The following is a 23,010-nucleotide window of genomic DNA, read 5'->3' as shown; positions in this document are numbered from 1 at the left end:
ACACAACATATGTGTAAAACTAGCACATATGAACATTTTAAATTTAGTCTCGCCGTAATGAGGAGTGTTTGTGTATTACGCTAGTATACTAATTTTATGGGATTTCTATACTCAAGGAACAATTTTATTTGTTAATTAATATTTTTATTTTTTCAGTTAATCGTTTATATTTTATTTTCAGTAGAAGTATTATTTACTCTTACATAAACACTTTTTAATACTGATGTGGCACCATACTTTATTATTACGTTTTATTAAAAAGATTTATTTAAATCAAAGATCGTAAGTACCTCTGAATTTGACGAGGAAGCCGTCAACTCAGATCTTTAACAATCACAGGATATAATATGTACTACACGACCACAATATCTCTAGTCCTCGCTGGATCCCCACCCACCCCCTCGCGCTCGTCATGTACGGTCTGCATTTTCATTACCGTTAGATAAGTACACGTGATATTGGTTGTTCATAGTGATTATTGATAGCGTTTTGACATTTATTGTTAACAGTTCTGTAGTCAGAAAAACGGAATGTTCTGTGTCGCTATAACAGGTCTAGCAGAACATTAGTTTTTTTTACTTAAACCAGATTCTTTCATAGATTTTTCTTAATTATAACAATAATAATCAGCATCAGAACACAATACCTTTACATCGATTTATAATACTGAAAAAATAAATCGTTGTTAATTTGTTAATAATAATATCCGAGTGATGCTTGTTATGCACACCGTAACAAAGCGACGATGTGACGTCATCTACGTCAGGTCCACAGATAATGTAACCGGGTCTCTGAATTTGACAGGGAAGCTGTCAACTCAGATTTTTTATAGTAATCACAGGATATAATAATCATCTAGATCGGACTGATTTCCAGACACTTTACAAGAAGGCATATATATTACTAATCGTTGGTTAAACTAATTCCTTATCAACATACTAAGGGCTATATTTAACCGGGACACCACCGTGACGCAACCAGTCGCCGCTACCAACAAAATATATACAGCTCTATAGAGAGTTACTCACCTGGTGACCGTTTAGTTACGCAACCAGTTCGGATGCGTGCACAGAATATTACTGGTCGCGGGTTATGTCCTTGTAACACAAGGTTACATATCATTATCTATCCCAAATAGGTAATATAGATTACGTGTCAATGGCTTCCTTGTAAAAGCCATATCAACATAATATACTAGCCCATTGTTTAGTGACGCACATACCATGTTTATATAGATTAATTTTTGATTATTAAAGTTAGTCTTGATCTGCACTGTGAGCAGAACACACGCACACACTGGCGCAGTCGGCAGGTTCTTAAATAAGTTAGTAGTAGAGAAATTCCTCTGCTTCCTTAAGACGACGTGAGAAGAACCTACAGCGGGCTGGGCAGCAGGCAGCAACAACAGCGTGGAAGACTCAACCAACAACTCTAGGACCCGATCTTCGGCAATGCTTGTGGTGTAAATATAAAACTCTGTTTCTCCCAAGATCCTAGTACTTTTCCTTAACAACTATTATATCACTTGCAACTATAAGTGTTTTTAGTGTGTTATTTTATCGATTAACTATTACTGATATACTTTTTTTTTTGTCATTTCGGATTGAAATGGCTGAACGCGAGGAAAAAACCTATCGTAATAGATTATGCAACATTAAGCACATTGTTACCCAGGTACGATGGCAACAAAAAAACTTTAGCATTCTACATAGAAGGTGTGGAAGCGCATTAGAGTTAGTGTCGCATGAATGATTAGAAATAAACTATCAGGTAAAGCTGTAGAACCTCTCTCTGAGAGCCCTGGCGCAATGACATGGCCCCAAATAAAGGACATATTACAAAAAAAAATCGGTGAATCTAAATTCACCGAATTTAACAGTCCTAAGACTGAAATACAGTTAGTGCAAGAACTTATGAGTATAACTAAAGAAGGCCCACTTGAAGTATTCAGCGAAAAGATTAAAACAATCACAAGTGCTCTTATAGCGATAGAACCACAAAAGCGGATATTTTACGAACAAATGTCCCTAGAAACATTTTTAGATAAACTTAACCCTTTAACAGCCATGGCTATAAAGTTAAAACATGCAGCCAACCTAGACCAGGCAGTAACATACGCGAAACAGGAAGAAGTTAAGTTAAGGGCTAGGCGCGCAAAACAATTGAAAACCAATGCGATTAAACCGCAAATAAAACCAAGATTACAAAACACAGGTACCTAGGATTAGAACCTATAGGATTTAAATCTAGCTCTAAAAATAAGTGTGGTTTAATAGACGGATTAGGGTCAATTATAAAGTCAATCACGGGCAACCTCGATCAAAACGACGCCATTAAGTTTGAAAATGAAATCAAAAACACTCGTACTGCATTAAATAACAACGCACTTAGTTTAAAGAAATCGTTAAGTATTACTACAGACTTCATGAAAAATTATGAATTAAACTTAAAGCATATCAGTAAAAATCAATAAAGAAATCTATAGAGCTATAGATAGATACTCATCTTATAAAAACGAATTAGAAACAAGATCGGAAACTAAAAATATATTCAATATAATAGAGAGATCGTTGCAACAGCTCTACGATAGACTAGAAACACTGGAAGACGTGATTACCTTTGCACACCTTGGTATAATGCACACTAGCACTATAGACCCGGCCGATCTTATCGAAGAATTAAACTTTGTACAAAATGAAGTCAATTATAACTTAGCATTTGCACCAAACAAAAACTATTCACCTTTGGGAAAAAGCCATTGTAGTTATATCTATCCTTATCCCCAAAAATCCTATTCTTATCTTGGGAAACGATGAGTTCCCATACCCCCACGAGCCATGCACCGGGATAGAAGATAACAACGTCATATGTAAACACTTAGAATGGCAGAAATTACTACATTCTGACGATTGCATAGCACAATTGATACAACACCAAACACCCCACCACCCCGGAACCACACGACTGCAATTACGCAACAGCGAGTTTTGCTGATAAAATTATTCAGCAAATCGAAGAAAATAGCTGGATCATAATCATGAAGCAAGAAGAAGTAATAAAAACCATATGCGTTAACGATGTCTAATATCAAAGTAATAAAGGTGTCTGCCTTATCACAATTGATAATAACCGCCAAGTTCAAGTCATGGACAGAGTACTAAGTACTCGCCAAAAATACATAAATATTAAGGAAACAATACCTTTACCTCGTGCTAATCAAACTCCAAAGACCTCACCAATAAAAATTAACCTAGAAGAAATCGAACTAGACAATCTAAAAGACGTCTTAAGAAAATCAGAGGAAATCTCAGCACCAGAATTCAGCCCCGCAGCCGTTTCCAGTACACCCAGCTGGTATATGCCACCACCACCCACGATATGCCTATATATGTCACTAATCACAGCAGGTTTAGGAATAGCAGTCTACAAATACCGACAATGGCGTAAATCCGCCCTATCCTCAGGACAGCATCAAGTCGTTGAAGAAGCAGGTCATCACCACCTGCTGCAGTCTTCGGCGCGCCTCACTCTTAAGGGGGGAGGAGTTATGTTCTTGTAACACAAGGTTACATATCATTATCTATCCTAAATAGGTAATAAAGATTACGTGTCATTGGCATAATAGCTCTTTGTTTGATGACGCACATACCATGTTTATATAGATTAAGTTTTGATTATTAAAGTTAGTCTTGATCTGCACTGTGAGCAGCCTTGTATTCTTTTTAAAAACCCTACTGCCCTCGCCCGCATCCTAACTCGCGCCACCACTAATTACTATAGAGTCTGACTCACTCGGCCGTTAGTCCGGCTGCCAGTTACCAAAGAATATTTTTACTCTCAGTGACGCAGGACGCTCTCACCTCATTGCATGCAACACGTATGCACTGTTGTGTTTTGTTTTCTAATTTCGTTTGTTAAAAATGGCATACTATGAATAATTTCGATACAGAAAGGTTTATTATTGAAATTCAAAGTAAACCATCAATTCAGGATAATTCCTCATCAGATTATTATGACAGAGACTTAAAAATGAAACGCTAAGCCCAAAATAAGGACGAACCCACCACTGTTTCCTGTTTTCTCTTAATTTTTTTTTCCTTCTTACAAACTTAATATTCCATCTGCTAGGGACCGTTAAAATGCTAAATCTTATAATGAACTACCACATGATATTAAAATATTACCAATTAAAAATTATAATGTATCGTAAAAATAAATTAACATAATATAAGGCCTATTATAATGTGAAATATTATTTGAATGATATAGAGAGTTGGGATTAATGTTTCAAAATTAAATTAATGAATATTGTTATACTCATTTGAATGCTATTCTAACTTTTGTATCCTATCCTGACTTGCACTAAATAACATATAAAGTTACTACTGCTGGTAGTGGTAGTCTTCGAGGTATATTTTGATACCGTCTCAGTGTGGTGTGGTGACTCTGATGTCGGTATGGTGTCCCGGTGATAAATAATCCTAAGAGGCAATTTAATGCATACAGTAGGTAATTAAGTATTTAACAGTTGTTACCAGCACTAATCGAACCTGCGACCTCTGTACTCTTTCTTAATCTAATTAAATCACATGGAACAAACCTAACTACTTACATAAAGTTACATAATTTGTTACACAACATGTAAACTACAATTTACACAAATTTTACACACATAAGATCCACTTTACACGTGATAGATACTTTACACTTTACCAACTAACACCTTAGATCTCTAAATTTAATAATTTCTTAAAAACTTTAATTTATTCCATTATTTTAATAATTACCGTAAGTAACAGTTCTCAAAGACCACCAATTTTGAGTAAAATATAGGCTTTTAATTAAATTTAATTATTAAATACCTACCCAATAATAATAGAGTTGTTATTTATTCTTAATTTTACTTTGACCACGTGCGATGACCGGTTAAGTAGTCTAATGCGTGAAAGCATTATAAACAAAAATCTACACTTTTAGTTACAACCAAAGAATATTTATGGTATACCTATACCATAACAGTGAAGAAGGATTATGGCGTATTCAAAAGATTACCTACTGATTGTTCGTATTACCTAATCATCATTTATCAAATCGCACACTTATGAATGTCAAAAATTTCCATTCTTTTTACATTTACGGCCATTTCGCAAAAGGTTGAGCTTTAATGAGAAGAAGTTCCAAGAAACTCATTGCTACTCTTTTAAATCGATATTTATCATCGTTTTACAAATCATTTCAGTTACATACATAGCTTGAAGAACGGGCGTATTTATATATTTTTATTTGAATAATCAAAATTACTCATAAATCAATCAATCACAAATAATATCTATGAGAGATACAAAAAATACTTTTGAGAACTTATATGAAAAATATTATGTTTCTTCTTTTTGATCTAAAATACAACGATGCTCTCAAACCAGACAAAGATATTGTGAATAATTGTGATACTTTCACACAGTAGTACATTCATAAAGTAAATTCGCAAATATCTCATCAACGGTTACTATTATCGAAAAATAGTTCTTATAAATTTTGTTGTGTCGAAAATAACATACAAAAACATACAATGAATTTTGTAGTACGGAAAATACTATGTAATAAAAAATATTGAAATGAAGCTGTCTTCAACTTTTGCTTCCAAACTACTACTGATATTTTTATCGCTTTAACAAGAGAAAATAGCCATCTTAATTCTTTAAAAAGCGAATGTTTTAAAAGTTAAAAAGAACATATTACTTTGATATTGGTGTCTATAAACTATATTAATTACAAACAGCCGTTTGCGGGTCCGTGTGCGGGCGACGGGAGGCACTGTACCGCTGACTATTTTACGAATTATATTTGTACGGGACTGGTGTGTCGAGATAGCTAGCTCCGCCCAAAAGCTGAAGGTCGTTGGCGTGATCCTGGGCCGTAAGTATGATTGTTTGATCATAGTGACGGCGCCGCTGTTGGTGTACATTACCCTTCCAGACTTTTTACGTTTTCTGTGTATTTAATTAATCCAAACGCTTATCTGTGATTTTGTCTGTACCAAAATTTCGAAATATACGTTCATCTCATTCATAATATTTTTTAGGCTAGACAATAATAATTATTATAACGTACTTACTATTTATTTATTTTATTCGGTCCTGTCACAGTTATACAAATAATTTTAACATTTCCATCAATCTGTGGCACTTTTCGGAAACGTTTTTAAATTATTTGAAATGCTGGGCTACTACGATTTTCAAAATCTAAGTGTCTAAAATATATTTTAATAGCTTTGCTTATTTCATGGGAATAATATTTACAGTTTAAGTTTATGACGCACGCTACAGTTGTTGTTATTAAAATCTAAATACAGTTCACTTTTCAGGCTTAAAGCAACTTTACACCTCTTCAGTATAAAGTGACTTTACAATTTAACATTTTCAATTGTACTTACACTTAGCAATACTTTCTTAAATTACGTTTTTTCACAATCTAAAGTCACTTTACACCGTTACTATACAGCTGTACACTTGGTACAAGTTACTTTACACTTAGTGCCGGATTAAACACGCATAATAAAAAGAGTAGAAATTGCTACGGGCCCGCGCGAAAGTGGGCCCAGCATATTTAAACCCACTCATCGCTGCCTGAGTGTAATTATTTGAGTGAAACTTATTAAGATGTGGTATATTGAATTTACTTGATAATTCACAAAAGCGTGAAACGTTAAGTACAACTTTTCCAACTAAGAGAATCATCTTCAGACACTCGGTAACCGAATATTTCCAATTTAATTCTCTTTGAAAGAGTATGCTACGGGCCCCGCGCTTGCTTAATCCGGCACTGTTAACACTATATGCTTCTTCTCTTTACTCTGTGGCTTTATCGCTGGCAGAAGGCTGATCTTCATCAGGGAACCCTATCATATCCGGCAGTTTGAAGTGCTGCATGTGGAAGAGAGGCTCAGGACTCGGGCTCTGTTGGTTCAGCTGGAATTCGTCGAGTCCTATGTATTCGATGGCATATATACATAGGTGTCAATGAAGTGATCACTTGTTTGTTGCTTCTACATTTTATGTCAAACTCCAATAGATGAGCTAGTGATCACCTACCCACAGATGTTGTCAATAGCACCGCAGTAGTCCTTTCCAACGGTTGTATGCTCAAAATCAAATCAAAAATCATTTATAAATAATAATCAGAACTGAAATAGCCTAGATGATTGCAAAACTGAAGTGGCAATAGGCAGGACACATAGCTCGACGGACAGATGGCCAGTGGGGCAGTAAGTCCTCCAATGGTGACCACGTACCGGAAGATCTATTGTTGGTAGGCCCCCCACAAGATGGACCGATGATCTGGTCAAAATCGCCGGAATACGTTGGATGAGAGCAGCGCAGGACCTATCTTCGGGGGAAGCCTTTGTCCAACAGTGGACGTATTTCTGTTGAAATGATGAATGAAATAGGACATCAATGTCAAAGTTTTAGAAACATTCGACCATCACTTCTCAACTCAAATATTCAAACTTCTGTGAAAATGTGAAATGGAAAGAAACTCATTGCCATTCTTTTAAATCAATATCAGCTTCAGCATTTTACTAAATATTTATATAACCTCGGCAACATTGCGACAAAAATACTTACAAGGAAGTTCAGAGAAAGGCGGTAAGAATAGAATATTGGTGCTACGGTTGAATTCAGTCATCTCACAAGACAATTATTACGGTAGAAAACAAATAATTGAATACATTAAAAAGTAAATGCAAACTGTGAAATATTGTCAACCGTATTGAAAAAAACTATCGTGTTGATTCTTGGTGAAGTTCTAGCGTTTACAAACTTAAAGCCATGATGTTTTAATTGCACTTTTGACTATATCCGAAAACCATTAGAAAATATATATTGTGTATATATTAATCTAAAATATGTTTTAAAATCACTTATTGAACGCGACTACCATCCATTCGAAATATTATGCCTCAAAGATCAGAAGAACGGGCGCAAGAGACTGAGCAGGTTTTCTTTCTTAATTTAGTTATTTATTGTAATGTAGTATCGTACAATAAAAATTATAATTAAATAGCCTGATGGCGTTCGCTCAATTCCCACCTAAGCCACGTAAGCTTAACCACCTAAACGTTTTTTGACAATTCTTTTGAATTTGAAATAACACATTTGTTTTGTACATTTTCTAGAATCATGTTCTAAAAGCATATACATCGCAATCGCACTGTAAATTTCTGCAATAAAGCATACTCTGAGTACCTATTAAACAGATTTTCTAGAGATTCCTGATCTCAGACAATTTCTGGAATAAGGGCAACCTAGCGCGGTGTTCTGAGATTAGAGAGAGAATAAAAATTACCAACATGAGTTGTGCGTCCGCGACGCCGCCGCGGCAGAATTCCCTTCCGAGCCATGAAGAAACTGGAAATTAATAAGACTCACGTAAAAATACTATCAACACATTTAAATTAAATTGAATTATCTAAATCGCAGCATACAACGAAGAGCGGCTCGAATCATCGACGATCAAGTCGATACCTCCGTTCCAAAGGGTAAAAATTGAGAAATGGGTTCCAAAAGAAAACAATTCGAGTTGTTACTGTATGAAACGAAAATATTCTAGACTTATGAAGAAATATTGGAAGTAACATTAAACTGCATTCACTTATCGACTTGTTTCTCTATGGTAATGGTGGATTATGGTTTCTGGAACAATTTCTCATACTTATCTCAAGCTTACTGAATTTCCGACTTGTTACACTTTGGAACTGAGGTATCGGAGTCATCTCCGATCGGCTTACTTCTTTGGTGTTGTTGATTCTCACTGCATCTTCTATCGCATACATTATAGGAAGTGCTCAGATGAGTTGTTCGGGTCGAAGCCACCAGCTGAATTCCACCACCATCGGACGTCACGATTAAACTGCGATGAATGTTCGTGAATCTACATATGCCTGTTTTTGCCACTCTACGTGACCTGCACCTCCATTCAAATGGTTAGAGATTCTATGCTGAAGCAGATATCCAAAGGTAAAGAGTGTTTCTTGGTGATTTTAACGAGCACAATGCAAACCGATCATGCATGGTCTGACGACAAATATGTCTCAAAACTTCTAGATGTGAATGCTAGGCGATCTTTATTTGAAGAAGATTTGCTTATAGCCGGATGATCTAGATGCGGCTACTGACGGGTATGAAACTCTTCATTCTGTTCTCTTCGAACATATGGCAGTGTCAACTTTGTTCGTTTAGCACCTACGGCATTATATTTATGTGAAGTTGTTATAGTATGGAGGTTAATTATCGCTAATATCACCCCTATAAACTCCTAACGGGAATTTGTCTGATTACCAATAACACTTTATAATTTATATCGGTCGAGGGTAGTTCTGCAAGTGTGTGTAATGACTGACCGTATTGTGGATATGGGGATGTTGAACTGCTCGGAGACGGTCTGGAAGGTCAGCCCCTTGCTCACACATTCAGCCGCCTGCCGCAGCACGACCTCGCTGCGCCGGATGCGCTTGTTGATGCTGAACTCTGGCTGCGATTGACTCGTCTATGGATGTGCATGCAATACAGATACGATTACGATTGCAATAACCTTCAAATCACAGGATGCTTGTACACTGTAATGATCGATTATTCCGTGGTAATCTTTCGAAATCATATGATTTTCAAAACAGCAAATGATTTCATCTATTTTTCTCAATATAACATGTAGTTACATGACTTGGTGGTGTTATTTTTAATGACAATAAGGGACGAGACGAGCAGGACGTTCAGCTGATGGTAAATAATACGCCGTGCCCATTGCAATGCAGTGCCGCTCAGGATACTTGAAAAACCACACCTAGCTACGGCGCCCTTCAGACCGAAACACAATAATACTTACAAATTACTGCTTTACGGAAGAAAAAGGCGCCGTTCTGGTACCCATAGACTCTAGCCTGCATCCTGTGCAAAGAAGCTTCCAACTGATAAATGCCCTTAATCGCTTTTTACGATACCCTTGGGCCTGGGAGTTCCCTATTCCCTATGCCCCGGGAAAGAACAGGGCACCTACTTTTATAAAAATATTTGATTTGGACTAATCGGCGACATTAAAAACAAACAATTAAGAATTCAAATCACATTATCAAGTATAACTTATGAAGCAACAGCTAAGTTAGAAGCGAAACACAGACATATCAAACGAGGAACAAGTGAATAGAAACTGAAAACTTTTTATGACATTTAAAACTATTGTGTGTTTAATTATCCGGTGAACTGCTTGTTTTCCGAATCTTGGTCGTATAGTTACGGATCCAGTAATACATTACGCGTTTTCCTTTGCTCTTCGTCTATAGCCTCATTTAGAAGTAATTTTTTACTACCTAGTTGATTATTAGCGTATAATGGAGTACTAACAACGGCTTAACCAAGATCGCAAGCTTTTAATTTTTTTATTCTTCGTATTCATTAAAGAGAGTCATATTTTGACGTGGTAATGATAATCGAATTATTTACTTGAAAGTTCTGAAGGTCGCTATTTAGCTATTTAACATTAACAATAGCTTTAACCGGCGAAGATGATGTCACAGTTAAAACATTTAAAGTTATGACGTCATCTAAAAATTGTTAAATGTTGACTACGCGGGCAGGAGAGACTTATTATACATAATATGTCATATATACTTACCGGAGGTCTATCTCCTACATGGATGACGTTGACTGAAGGCACGTAGCCAGGCCCGATGGTCATGATGGCAGGAGTCACCTCCACGTAGGGACCCTGCGGGGGAGTACTCTGCGGCGGCTGGAGTTTTAAAGGCATAGTTTTAGAGAAGAAATGGCACAAGAAACTCTCCCAGCATTCTTTGTTAATTGCCGTTAAAATAATCATAATATAGTACCAGGCTGTCCGATCGCTTAGATATTTAGCTGTGGAGTAGTAGGATTTACGACAAAGACGTTTTTAATAAAAACATTTAAATTTATATGTAGATAATGCATGAACAGTGGCTGGGACTTTATTATAAAACTGTATACATTTACCCTTAAAGCTGATATGAAATTCTCAAGAATCCTTGTGAAACACTAAACTTCGAAGACCTCTAGGCGTCTGCATATTTAAGTCAGGTTCCAGTCCTGTACATACTCCATGCTAATATGAATAGATAAATGGACATCTTGAGCCAAGAAAGGCAAAGGATTGATGCATTCAAGATGTAGTGTTGGAGCCGATTGTTAATCATACCTTGGACGGCGAATCGCTCCAATTTATCGACTCTGAACCAGTTCCGAATAAAAACTCGATTGTCCACGTTATGCAGACAACGTATTCTTTCACATTTTGGCCACACAGTGCGCAGAGGCGACGAAATCTTAGAAAAACTAATTATCGTTGGAAATATCGAAGAGAACAGATCGTGCGGTCGTTCTCCAACGAGATAGACTGACCAAATTGAAGACTCGTCATCAAAACCCTTCACGGTTGATAGAGACGCGCTGGACATAATCCGGTGGAGGCAGATAATCCGCTCCATATCATAGACCACGATCTTCAGACATGAGGGACCGACCCCAGAGAGTGAGAGAGATAAATGCTCTGAAATTATATACCCTGGAAACTTGTTGGATGATGAAGGCTGGTGGTTCATCTCTGGTGTCGTAGTTGTGGTCACTCGGCGCTCGCGGTCCACGGTGCTCACCTTCTGAATCACTGCCGTCATATTGGCACTGCACGTTGGCTATTGCGAACTCTGAAACAAAATCATTTTTAAGCAAAGCAATCATTATTATTTTACAGAGGTCCTACTCGGCCTTTGAAAGTATGGCAAGGAAAAAACAAAAGGCTCTTTGCAGCGGAAAACAGGACGATAAAAGTTTTTGCCTCAAATTATTGAAGTTGTGAAGAAGTGAAACTTTTTTATCACAATTTTCGGCCATATTGTTTTTTCTGACATTCTGTAATATTCAATAACAACATTTCACCACGGACGAGTAAAAAAAGAAGAACTCCGCGAGGTGATATTAGCAAGTGAAGCACCGTTATGCTAGTGTGTGTTCGGTTACGGGGGATACTAGTTACACAATTTTTTTCCCTTAAATAATCATATATGGCCACAAATACTTATATAGTATCGTTTGTACACTTTCTCACAACGCACGACGGCATTTTTAAAATATTTTATTGAGACGCAAACTGATCTGTCAAAGACGATGACAATTCTCATAATGGCCGCCTATCGGCCTGTTGTAGTGTAAGTGTGTGCGTGGGGCTATGTATTTACACGTTAATGGGCTTGTTTTGCTTTTGCTACACTGTTATGTAAGGTGACACGGATCCTTATTTTTTTAGTAATCCGTGCATATCACATGTGCTTATCTTACCTTTAATTTATTATTCAATTATTTAATGAGTGAAATTTTTTTAAATACGAATGTGGTATTCAAGGATTTTATATAGAATATGAAATGAAATAATAAGCAGTGAAATTGAATGGCGGAGTCCTAGGAATAATTTACTCTTTCATCGCTAAATAAGAATAAAAAAGAAAATGAGAACCTGAGAATGACTTGACTGTAAAAAACGTTCATTTCTTAATTAATAAATATAAAATGTCATTTGTTAAAATAATAGAATTATAAAGGAAATATTTAATTCTAGGTAGAGAAAATGCCATCGTTGCTGAAAATATCAGCTTACATTATCTAGAGGTTTAGTTGGCACTATCGTTACGTTATCTAGTAGTTAGTTACACGGCTCTAATTAAAAATAATGTTAGAGTCATAAAACAATGTATTGTAACATCTAAGAATAAATATTTACTAAATATATTTGATATATTTTGTTAATTATATCTAAAGATAATTATTTATAATTAAATGTTACTCCAATCGCGCTTAAAGATTGCACGCACACACTTTTTTACTTCAAATTATTAAAAAAGCGGCCAAGTGCGAGTCGGACTCGCCCATGAAGGGTTCCGCATCAGCAAGTAACATAATATAAATGTTATATAGTAAGGAAAATAATATTAAATCATTTAAATGGAAAAGGCAAAAAATGTTTGCTCTAAATCATACAGTGCAAATGAGCTCTCATCATTTTTACGTATTAAAACAAACTTCTTACTAGATCTCGTTCAAACCATTTTCGGTGGAAGTTTTCAAGTACATCTTATATATTTATTAGTTTTATCATTCTCTTAATTTAAAAGTTACAGGGGGGGGGGCACATTTTACCACTTTGGAGTTGTCTCTCGGACAAACTATTCAGTTTAGAAAAAAATTACATTAGAAACTTCAAAATCGTATTTGAAGTCCTATCCATATACCCACACGTATGGGTTTGTTGAAAAAAATTTTTTGAGTTCAGTTTTAAGTAAGGAACACCCGGCTGTGACATACACGGACAGACAGACAGACATGACGAATCTATAAGGGTTTCGTTTTTTGCCATTTGGCTACGGAACCCTAAAACATTACTACAAAAAATCCCAGAACTTCATCTGGGATCATCATTCATAGGGACATTCTCCGTGACTGATTGTGTACGATTCCCATCAGTTCCCTTGTCCTCGACATTTATCCTGAAACTGTACGCCCTTTCATTAAGTAATAATAATCTTCAGCGTCTCCATAGGGGGCGTTTTCCCACAGTGCCATTCTAAGAAAACTTTCTTTTGCCCTGTGTATTCCCGTGGTATAAAAAGATAGGGAAGTCCCAGGTCCAAGGTGTGTCGTAAGACTTAAGAGGCGACATATGGCATTAACCAGTGGGAGGCTTTTTTGCACAGGATGCCGGCCAGATTATGGGTACCAGAACGGCGGCGTTAAGCAATATTTTGTAGGGATTATTGTTTCGGTCTGATGGGCGCCATAGCTAGTGAAAATACTGGACAAATGAGACTTAACGTCTTTTGTTTCAATGTGATGTGGCTGACTGCATTGTGATGGGCCGGGCGTTTCAATTACCATCAGCTGAAAGTCCTGCTAGTCTCGTTCTTATTAACATAAAAAAAAACAACCAAACTTAGAACGAACTTCATCCTGCTTTGTTTCCAAGTCTAAAACGAGTATAATTTTCTCTTGTCACCAATATTTTTGTGAATGGTTAAGCATGAATGAAACGAATGATGGGGTCGTTCAAATTAAAATCACCTTATTCATGAAGGTCGAGGGAATAACACTTAAGAATGTAAATTTTTCTTATATTTTTTTACATTTACCACAAATTCGGAAAAGGTTGAGATTTTTTGAGAAGAAGTGGCAAGCAACTCATTGCCACTCTATTAACATTTACAGCTTAATCTTTTTACAAATCATTTCAATTACAATACCTAGTCTTGCCATAAATACTTACTTAAACAAAGAAACAAAAACGTTTTCTATTGTAAATAACATTTATTTCTTTTACAGTGTGTTAGTTTAATACATAAATATAAAACAATTTAAAATATAAGAAGCTCATTCGTAGTGGTCTCTATTGGCTGCAATACAGTCTTTTAAGCTTTGAGGCCAGTTATCAATAGAAGCACGCACTCTTTATACGGGAAAATTATTCACTGCCAATCGTAAGGATTGTTTTAGGGACTCCAAATTATCATGGCATTTAGAGCAAGCCGTACTCTCTAAAACATAATCCAGAGTATTAAGATCGGGGCTAGACGATGGCCAGTCTTCAGCTCTAATGAAGTCGAAATGTTCGTTTCCAACCGAGACAACAGGTGACCCGTACGCTCGTTTGTCCTCCTATTCCATAAAAAAAAAAGACTGCGTAGACCGAGCTTTATGACCCGGTGCCGAGTCTTGGCGGAAGGACCATTCTTGGTTATTGAACATGGTGTTTTTAAGGGGCTTCAATACCTTCTCAAGAATGGTATCTTGATACACTTGTGCTGATGTTTTGATACCTTTAAACAAAAGTATGGCCCAGTCACTCCTTAATAGCTAATACCCCACCAAACCATCATTGAAGTCGGATTGTGCCCGCGCTGCACTCTGTCGACTAATTGGGAAGCTTCCTTGGAGCTTTGAGCATAAATACGGTCATTTTGATTGTTAAACTGTTGCTCAATTATAGAAATTTTCTCATCCGTAAACAAAATTTGACGTCCATTCGCGTACCGCTTCAGTATTTGCTTCGATTTTATACCCTATTCTTTTTAAAATTATAATAGTTCGAGGTCCTATCTTCATCTCCCGAGATAAAATCTTTTGCTTTCGGACAGGATTTCTTCGAATTCTTTCCCTTACTGCTTTGACCACCTTTTTCGTACGAACACTACGTGGACGGCCAGATCTTTTTCTGTCACAAACAGAGGAGGTCTCATTTTCTCATACCTACTTTGTGTAATGCAATCACAGCGATTCGGTTCTCTTTATTACCCCACTTCATTTTAATGTCGCAAAATATTGTACAATGTATTGGCGCCAAAATGAGAAAACGCAATGAACAATCATATAAAAATGACAGATTCCAAATTCAAATTCAAATGTAATAAGTTGTTTATTTTTAATTGTAACAGTATTTATGGCCAGACTAAGTATATACCCAGGTCGAATATATAAATAAATAACAATAATCATAAGGAAAACATAGCTTTTTTTAAACAACTCGTGAACTGTTCTTTAGGTCTGAGACCATAAACTTAGCGTATAGACGGCCAGAGAGCCCGTTAATGTGTGACCAAGCGTGGCTGACTGTAACTTGTAAAAGCAGTTTACAATAACAATTTACGTTTTCTAATTTGCTATGTCTCCGCCAGATATATTCTTGTTTATTGCACGCTTTGTTTATTAGTCTATTGTAAATATACTATCGGTACTATATTATAGTTGTAGATTGGTAAATTTAATGAAATTTTTGCTCCGGTAAGTTGTCTAACGGCCGTTTTCAATAACCTAACTATCCTTAGTTTAACTTGTTAGAAGTAGACAAATCTATCCTTTTACGCTTACTTACAATTCAATAAGCTATCGACATAAAGTATTGGACTATAACTATATTGGGCATAACTACGGACAGATAAGATCTTGTCATTAAACGGTGACAGCACGGTATCCGTAACTTGAGATACGGCCATAAGACGAGGCCATCTTTTGTATTCTTGTTAGAAATTTGATTTGATTTTAATCAGCCTGTCTTGTATACAAGTGTAGTAATCTAAGGCACTATAAGGCGATTTATATATAAAAACAACAAGTTTACAGAGCACCGATCTTAATTTAGTACTTACATGTTTTTGAGGTCTCCAATTGAGTCTATTATCAATCACGTATGTATAAGATTGTGTAAGAAACAGTGGAGGTGGGCGACAATAGCTGCTTGGTTTCGTGCTTTAAAATGAGATAAATGTGAATACATAAGTTTTGTTTAGTCAATGTTTATAACCAAACCGACATCATAAGCACACATAATATACATATAATTAAAATCTGATTGCATATCGTGTTCTGCTATTTTAAGATTTTTGTTTGCAACGATCAAACAAGTGTCATCTGTAAATTGATAGACTGGCTTTTCTGATAACACCATACATATCATTTACATAAAGTAACAAGTATGCTAAAGGTCCTAAGATGGATCCTTGAGCAACGCCGCTTAGTGTAAGTTCCAGAGTGTTAAATATTTTCACTGATGTGCAACGATTTATAAGATAGCTTTTTCTTAAGTTAAGAAATGGTCCCGGTAACTCATTTTTCGAGTTTTTCATAAAATACATCGTAATTGAAAACAAAGCCATAAACATCACTAATATATTTTGTTTATTACTTAGGTGACCATTTATTTCATTTAAGAGGTTTTCCAACACTTGCGTAGTAGACCATAACTTACATGATTTCAAAATCGTAAGATTTTTTTTTAATGAAATTAAAAACAGATTAGACCACCAATACATTTTATTTGAAACATTTAATTTGACTTATCTATCTATTAATTTATATATTATTAAGTACATGGTTATACATTTATAACTTATTAAACTAAATATAACTAAAATGGTATAAAGTTTTGGTAGAATATGCTACGTCTAATCTGTGTTATGTCTATATGTGTGAAGACATGATTTAAGAGATGTCGGGGAAAAGTGAATTTAAGATTTAATATTCTCCATGTTCATAAGCATAGATCAATATTAATTATTATATTGTTCACAATGATTATAATTATAAGTACTTTACTAATTAAGCTTAAGATGTAAACAGTGTCAAATTGAATAAAAAAACAATTAGTTGTTTGTAATTTACCAAGAATAAAAATTTGGAAAATTCCAAAGAAATTCCTTTTATGTGTTGTTTCTTTCAAATATTAATTATAATTTATTCATAATCAATATGACATAATTTAATCTTGATTTCAATCTTCAAATTGTTAATTTTCATAAAAGAATAAAAAAAATAGTTATCTGTAAAGTCGGTTAACAGACGATAACTTGACATGATAACGTCATAAAAAAACATCTTTTTATACGGTCGTTTAATATGATTCATAATATTTTTTAGTCAAAAATGTAACATTACTTATTATTATTGCATACGCCGACCGATGCTACTTTTTTTAATAATCAAAGAACCAGATGCGTCGCAAGGCGAACGCTTAGGCCAATCGTGCCTCTCTATCGCTTGTTCCTCTCTCGCTTGCACGCTCGGCTCAGGCGGAACGTGACATTTTTTCGTGCGTGGAGCCGGCGTTAATCGATTTATAAGAAGTTATCACGTCAAAAACTGAATTAGTCGTAGCATATATCCCATTATTAACTTATAATTTTTACTTTTGGCTATAGGAACTAAAACATACAATTAATTATTGGCACTAACTCTTATAATTGCACTTTTGTAGACAACTAAACATAATTTTTTTGACTAAATAGTATAAAATACCTGTATTGCCAGCTCAATAAACTTGAGTAATAATTTCCGAAATCATAACATGAAAAATTCCAAGTTAGAAAATCACCGAACCTAGATTTTTTTAATTTGTTAAGAGTTATATTATATCTAGTATATTTTATCCGCTATGCCTATGCTATTAATAATAAAAAAAATATTCTCGAATTTGCCAAAGCTGTACTGCATGTACAATATTTTGACTTTATATAATTTACACATCTAGATAAACCCAAGTAAGGCAACGGAACGTACGGCTACGTCTAAAACTCGCGATATGTCAGTCTCTTTGTTTTAGTGTGCGTGTGTTGCTGAAAATAGAGGCTAACAGTTCGCCGCTATTATTTTCGACGCTTTCACAGCTCTTGAGTGTATCTAGACGTATAAATTATCTAAACATTTTACCTTTGACCATTTTACGGTTATATTATTTCTATTATATACTCTTGCAATCTATTAGGCAACATATAAGTTAACAGTAAGCTAATTTGTAGTTATATCAGTTTCTGACTAAGCAACCTCTGCTATTGGGTTCAAGATATATCTCAAAATAATATATTGTCAACATGGTCAATATCGTATTTTTTTATTTATTTATCGCGAGTTTTACAAATGTTAGTTTAAATAAAACACATTTAAAGGATTAAAATGTGTGTACCTACTTGTAACTGTACGTTAACATAAGTTATATGCGTAAATTTAACCCTATATTTCAGTGCGGAACTACAAAACGTCGCGTAACGTTGAGTTAAATAAAAATGTAACTTTTACGCAAGTTTTTGTCCTTTAAAAAGTGTTTTATTTAAAAGGCCAATATATCTCAACGACATTAAAAACGCAATATTTTTAGGCCTCTTCGAGAAAAAAGTAATAAAAAAACTATAGCTAATAGACAAAACTTGACATATTTTTGCAGATAACGTAATATGGAGGTCTATCATTTTTCACGATTTTTTTTGCCCATAAATCTAAAGAGGATTTATCTTGTAATCTATGGTATTATTAGCTGAGGTCTCTTTGCCAATACGTCTAAGGTCTAAATAAATAAAAATTGTAGATTGTCCTCTTAATAATAACATTTCCAAATAGAAAAATCTAAATATATTATAAATATCTTAAGCTACTACATCAATTCGTAAATACATATTATAAGTTAGAGAAGACTAGATATTATATGCGAAATAACTTAAGTTCTGTTATCTTAAAAAGATAATACCTTCTTATGGCTGGAAATTATGATATTATATAAGTTTATTTGTAGAACCTAATTTATAGAATAAATTAAAAGAAATATGGTCGTTCCTTCACGGGTATTCCAGCGTATGGGTCACCTGGTGTTAAGTGATCACCGCCACCTACATTATTTTGCAACACCAGAGGAATCACAGGAGCGTTGCTTTAAGGAAGGAAATATTGTATCTAAGCTTGTCTATTTTTTTTATTGCGCTATATGTATTATCTGTGGTAGACTTTATTCAATAAAAAAGGTTTTGCTGTATTGTTTTTAGTAATAAAACAGGGTAATCTTGAGATGGTATGGAATGACACAATCCCAAACCAATTAAACAGAGACAGAACCAATTTAAAAAGAGCAAATAAGATCGAAAACCATATATTGTGAAAAAACAGCATTTTTTACTGAATAAGGTCAAACATACTCAAAATATTGAGAAAAAGTATAGATAACGTCATCATTATAAAGTACCTTAGATATGGGCACTAAGGTCCGGGCGCTAAGCAGGAAGAATTTCGTACGTTAACCTTTATAACCTGTCTCTGTCACTCCTGCGTAAACATAATGCGTCTTGCTCGCTTTAACAGATTTACAATCCGTTAGGACGGCAGCCATTGCATCTGTGCGAGCGAGACGCATTATATTTTCGCGGGAGTAACAGGGACAGGTAATAAAGGTTAACGGACGAAATTCTTCCTGCTTAGCGCCCGGACTTTAAACATAATATGTATATAATTAGGAGTAGATACACTTTTCACATCAATCTAATTGGGTATAAATGTTATATATTAACTACTAATTCATTTTATTAAGACGTATCTTCATTTTATATCAAAATTCCTTAAGGATTTAATATTTTTGGTGAAAAATGAATTGAAATAAATAAGAATTACTTAGCTATATAAGTGTATACATTTTTGGCATATCAATTTCTATATTATAAGAGAACTTCTCCACAATCTAACAGTTGAACAGCAGTAAGGGACGACAAATTTCCTAAATCTAAGTACAATTGTAGGCATTTTTCGAAAAATTGAGACGAATTAACTAGGTACCTATCTATTAGACTATAATAAGTAATGACTATTGTTACTTACATATATATTTTGCTTATGTTGTAATTTATTATTTTTGTTTCGATAAATTGGAGGTCTGTATAATTAAAGTTAGTGAAGTCCAATCATCCTTTCATTTTTCAAAAATTACTGAAGTTTAATAAAAATATTTAATTAATTGAGAGTGTTCTATCAGTAGAAAAATGCTGCTATTTAAAGTAGGTACTTAGCTTTTAATTTACATAATATACATAAATTTTCTCAGACATTTAGTACATATTATGTAAAAAAAATCACATGAATGAAATTAAATTTTGAAAAATAACTAAAATCAATAGATTTATTATCGTTGAAGAATGTAAACTATTTTGCTCATAACAATAAAAAATATTTATGATTTAAAATTGCTAATAATGATAAAAATATAATAAAGAGTTGCATGCAACGGTAAAGAAAATCAATGGTTTTATTATTGTTTCAAATTGTGGTAACTGTAATTCATAATGGTTAATAATATAACTATGATATTGGCGTTCTCCACTCGTCAAACTCAAACCAAACAAAATAAGTATTAAGTACATTATTACAAGGCTTCGTCATATCTCTCAGAACGACTCTCGGTCATAAGATCTAACGGGTCCAATATCTGCGACGGTCTTGTGCCACGGCGTCCTTTAGAAAATTGACTCTTAATGTCGTATTTTTCCATCCAATTCCGTAGAGTTTTCCGTGGCACACCGTATTTGTTCGAAGCAGCGTATACACTGTAACCTTTCTTCACAGCAATGAGAGCGTCGCGCAAGTGTTGGGACGAGTACTGTTTGTAAGATTTCTCTTGGAACACGTCCGTCTCGATGTTGACAATGGCGTTAGGGCGCCGACCCACGAGGCGTGGTCGAGCGTGCACGTTCAACGGTATACCGTCCATGTCAATAAAATGCCGCGTCACGATTTCCGTCGATGTGCGAACACCTGTAAGCGAGGAAAAGAAACAGCCCTTAATTATTTGGCAGAATTTGAAATGGCAACATTTTGAGATGTGTCACTTTGACAAGTGTCATTCGGGTGTGACGGGGCGTTTCTTTTCCTGGCTTCCTACAGGATTGGGAAGGGATGCGTGCGTAAAAAGCGAGGAAAAGCCGCTCTAATGTTGAATCTCAGATCATTTATACGTCTAGAATCTAGAGAGACTGTGACAGCATTAAAAAAATTGAGTTAACTGTCAAACTCTATGTTGAGTAATGCACGCACATTAACACAAGGTGACATACACATGCGAGTGTAATACGTAGCTTGTCAGGCACACCAAAGTAGTAAACATGACTGTTTTCATCAGTTGTCATTCGCAAGAGTCTCTATCTAGACGCATAAATTATCTAAGTGTTGATATTGATTTATCAGATTTTTTATATTTTAATTTAAAAAATAAATACAAAGCCTTTTTTGTGTATATTTTATTGGTTCCCAGATTATTAATTAACTTTCATTTCACATAATGAGTTGAAATGTAACACAAAAAATAAACTTACAAACATTAAATAGTGGACAATTTCTGCTTCGATTTTATAAATGTATAATTAAATGTGGCAGTTCAATATTAATCTGGATAAAAATTCTGGGACTGTCAAATCTAATAAGACATTTTGCTTAGATTGAGGAATGGTCTCCGCTGCGTTCCAACTAGATACCTAAGGCGTACTCGAGCCAGTCTCGAACAATGTGTGACGTTGACGTGCCACATGTTTTGTAAACTTTGCCAATAGTTGAAACTAAAAGGCTGATTGGTAAATATAGGTAAAAAATTATTTTAAACTACTAGAAATGAGAAAGACACTGTTATCACATATCATCAGTAAGTATTTTGTATTTTATTAATAACAGGAAGCGTATGTTGAACAAAATTTGAAAAATGCTATTGAATGTCAAGATGCCACGCACACAAGCAGTAGTTGCCATTATAAAACAGCTATTGTTCTTAGGTAGTGCGGTATCTAGTCGGAGCGCAGCGGAGACCAATCCTTAATATAAGACATTTAGGTTAATTACTACATAATATTTTCTATATTATTATAAATAATAAAACAACGGCAAACAATACCGTCCCAAATCAAAAAAATGATCAATTTATATTTGACCAATAGAATTAATTTCGACATTAACGACAATAAATAAATTAACTAGTTACAATCAATTCAAATTTATTTAATACTGTAAATAATATTTTAAAAGTGCGAATATGTAACTGAAATGTGCATTTAAAACATACACGCCACGTTTGACGAGTGCCACCGGTCTGGCAACAAAACACACGAAACAATCAAAGCCATACTAACACCGCTAACTTGACACTTCACACATGAAAAACATATGACTTATAATACAAAATTATTCTGAACTGTTTCTTGGACAACCAAAGCCTTTCAAAGCTTCATATCATTATAATTCAATAATTGGGTGGCAAAGGAGTTGTTCTAAAATACTATGGGCCTTTCGCCACGACCTTGCATGTCGGGCACTAGAATGACCATCTTGGAATTAAATATAAATGAACCGAAATTGCACTGTAATACACCCAGTTTCTGTGTTCAATTTTTTTTAAATATAGACAAATAAAAGCGACACTTGCATTGATTTAAGTATGGCGTTAATGTGTTTGACAGTTGTCACTGTCATGTCAAACCGATCTGAGTCTGACAATTTATTTATTGACAACAACAAAGTATACACATTCATACACATTCAATTAAAGGCGCAAATAATATTCATAAGAATGACGCTAATTAAGTACATTAAACAGTAAAATTTTGCTGACATAGGTACCTAATAAACGGTCATATGGTTATAAAATGTAATGTAC

At 34.8% G+C, this 23,010-nt stretch overlaps 1 protein-coding gene across 5 annotated transcripts in view; it reads right to left on the bottom strand.

The window, feature by feature from the left end:
- LOC126964458 (protein bric-a-brac 2-like) overlaps positions 1-23,010 on the bottom strand; it is a 49,549-nt gene continuing 26,539 nt past the window's right edge. The window contains exons 8-12 of one of the 5 annotated variants that reach the window (XM_050807573.1): positions 11,592-11,731; positions 10,669-10,785; positions 9,401-9,546; positions 8,347-8,408; positions 1-6,985 (exon numbers count right to left, since the gene is read on the bottom strand). In XM_050807573.1, coding sequence (XP_050663530.1) covers positions 6,849-6,985; positions 8,347-8,408; positions 9,401-9,546; positions 10,669-10,785; positions 11,592-11,731 — 602 coding nt within the window. In that variant the 3' untranslated portion in view covers positions 1-6,848. Of the gene's footprint in view, positions 6,986-8,346; positions 8,409-9,400; positions 9,547-10,668; positions 10,786-11,591; positions 11,732-16,859; positions 21,126-23,010 lie in introns of those variants that run through there. The other 4 variants (XM_050807575.1, XM_050807576.1, XM_050807574.1 and 1 more) reach the window with 4 other exon arrangements.

Source organism: Leptidea sinapis, chromosome 5, assembly GCF_905404315.1.
Source record: "Leptidea sinapis chromosome 5, ilLepSina1.1, whole genome shotgun sequence".
Classification (NCBI taxonomy): domain Eukaryota; kingdom Metazoa; phylum Arthropoda; class Insecta; order Lepidoptera; family Pieridae; genus Leptidea; species Leptidea sinapis.
The sequence above is the reverse complement of the archived record's forward strand: the minus strand, read 5'-3'. Positions and strand labels throughout refer to the sequence as shown.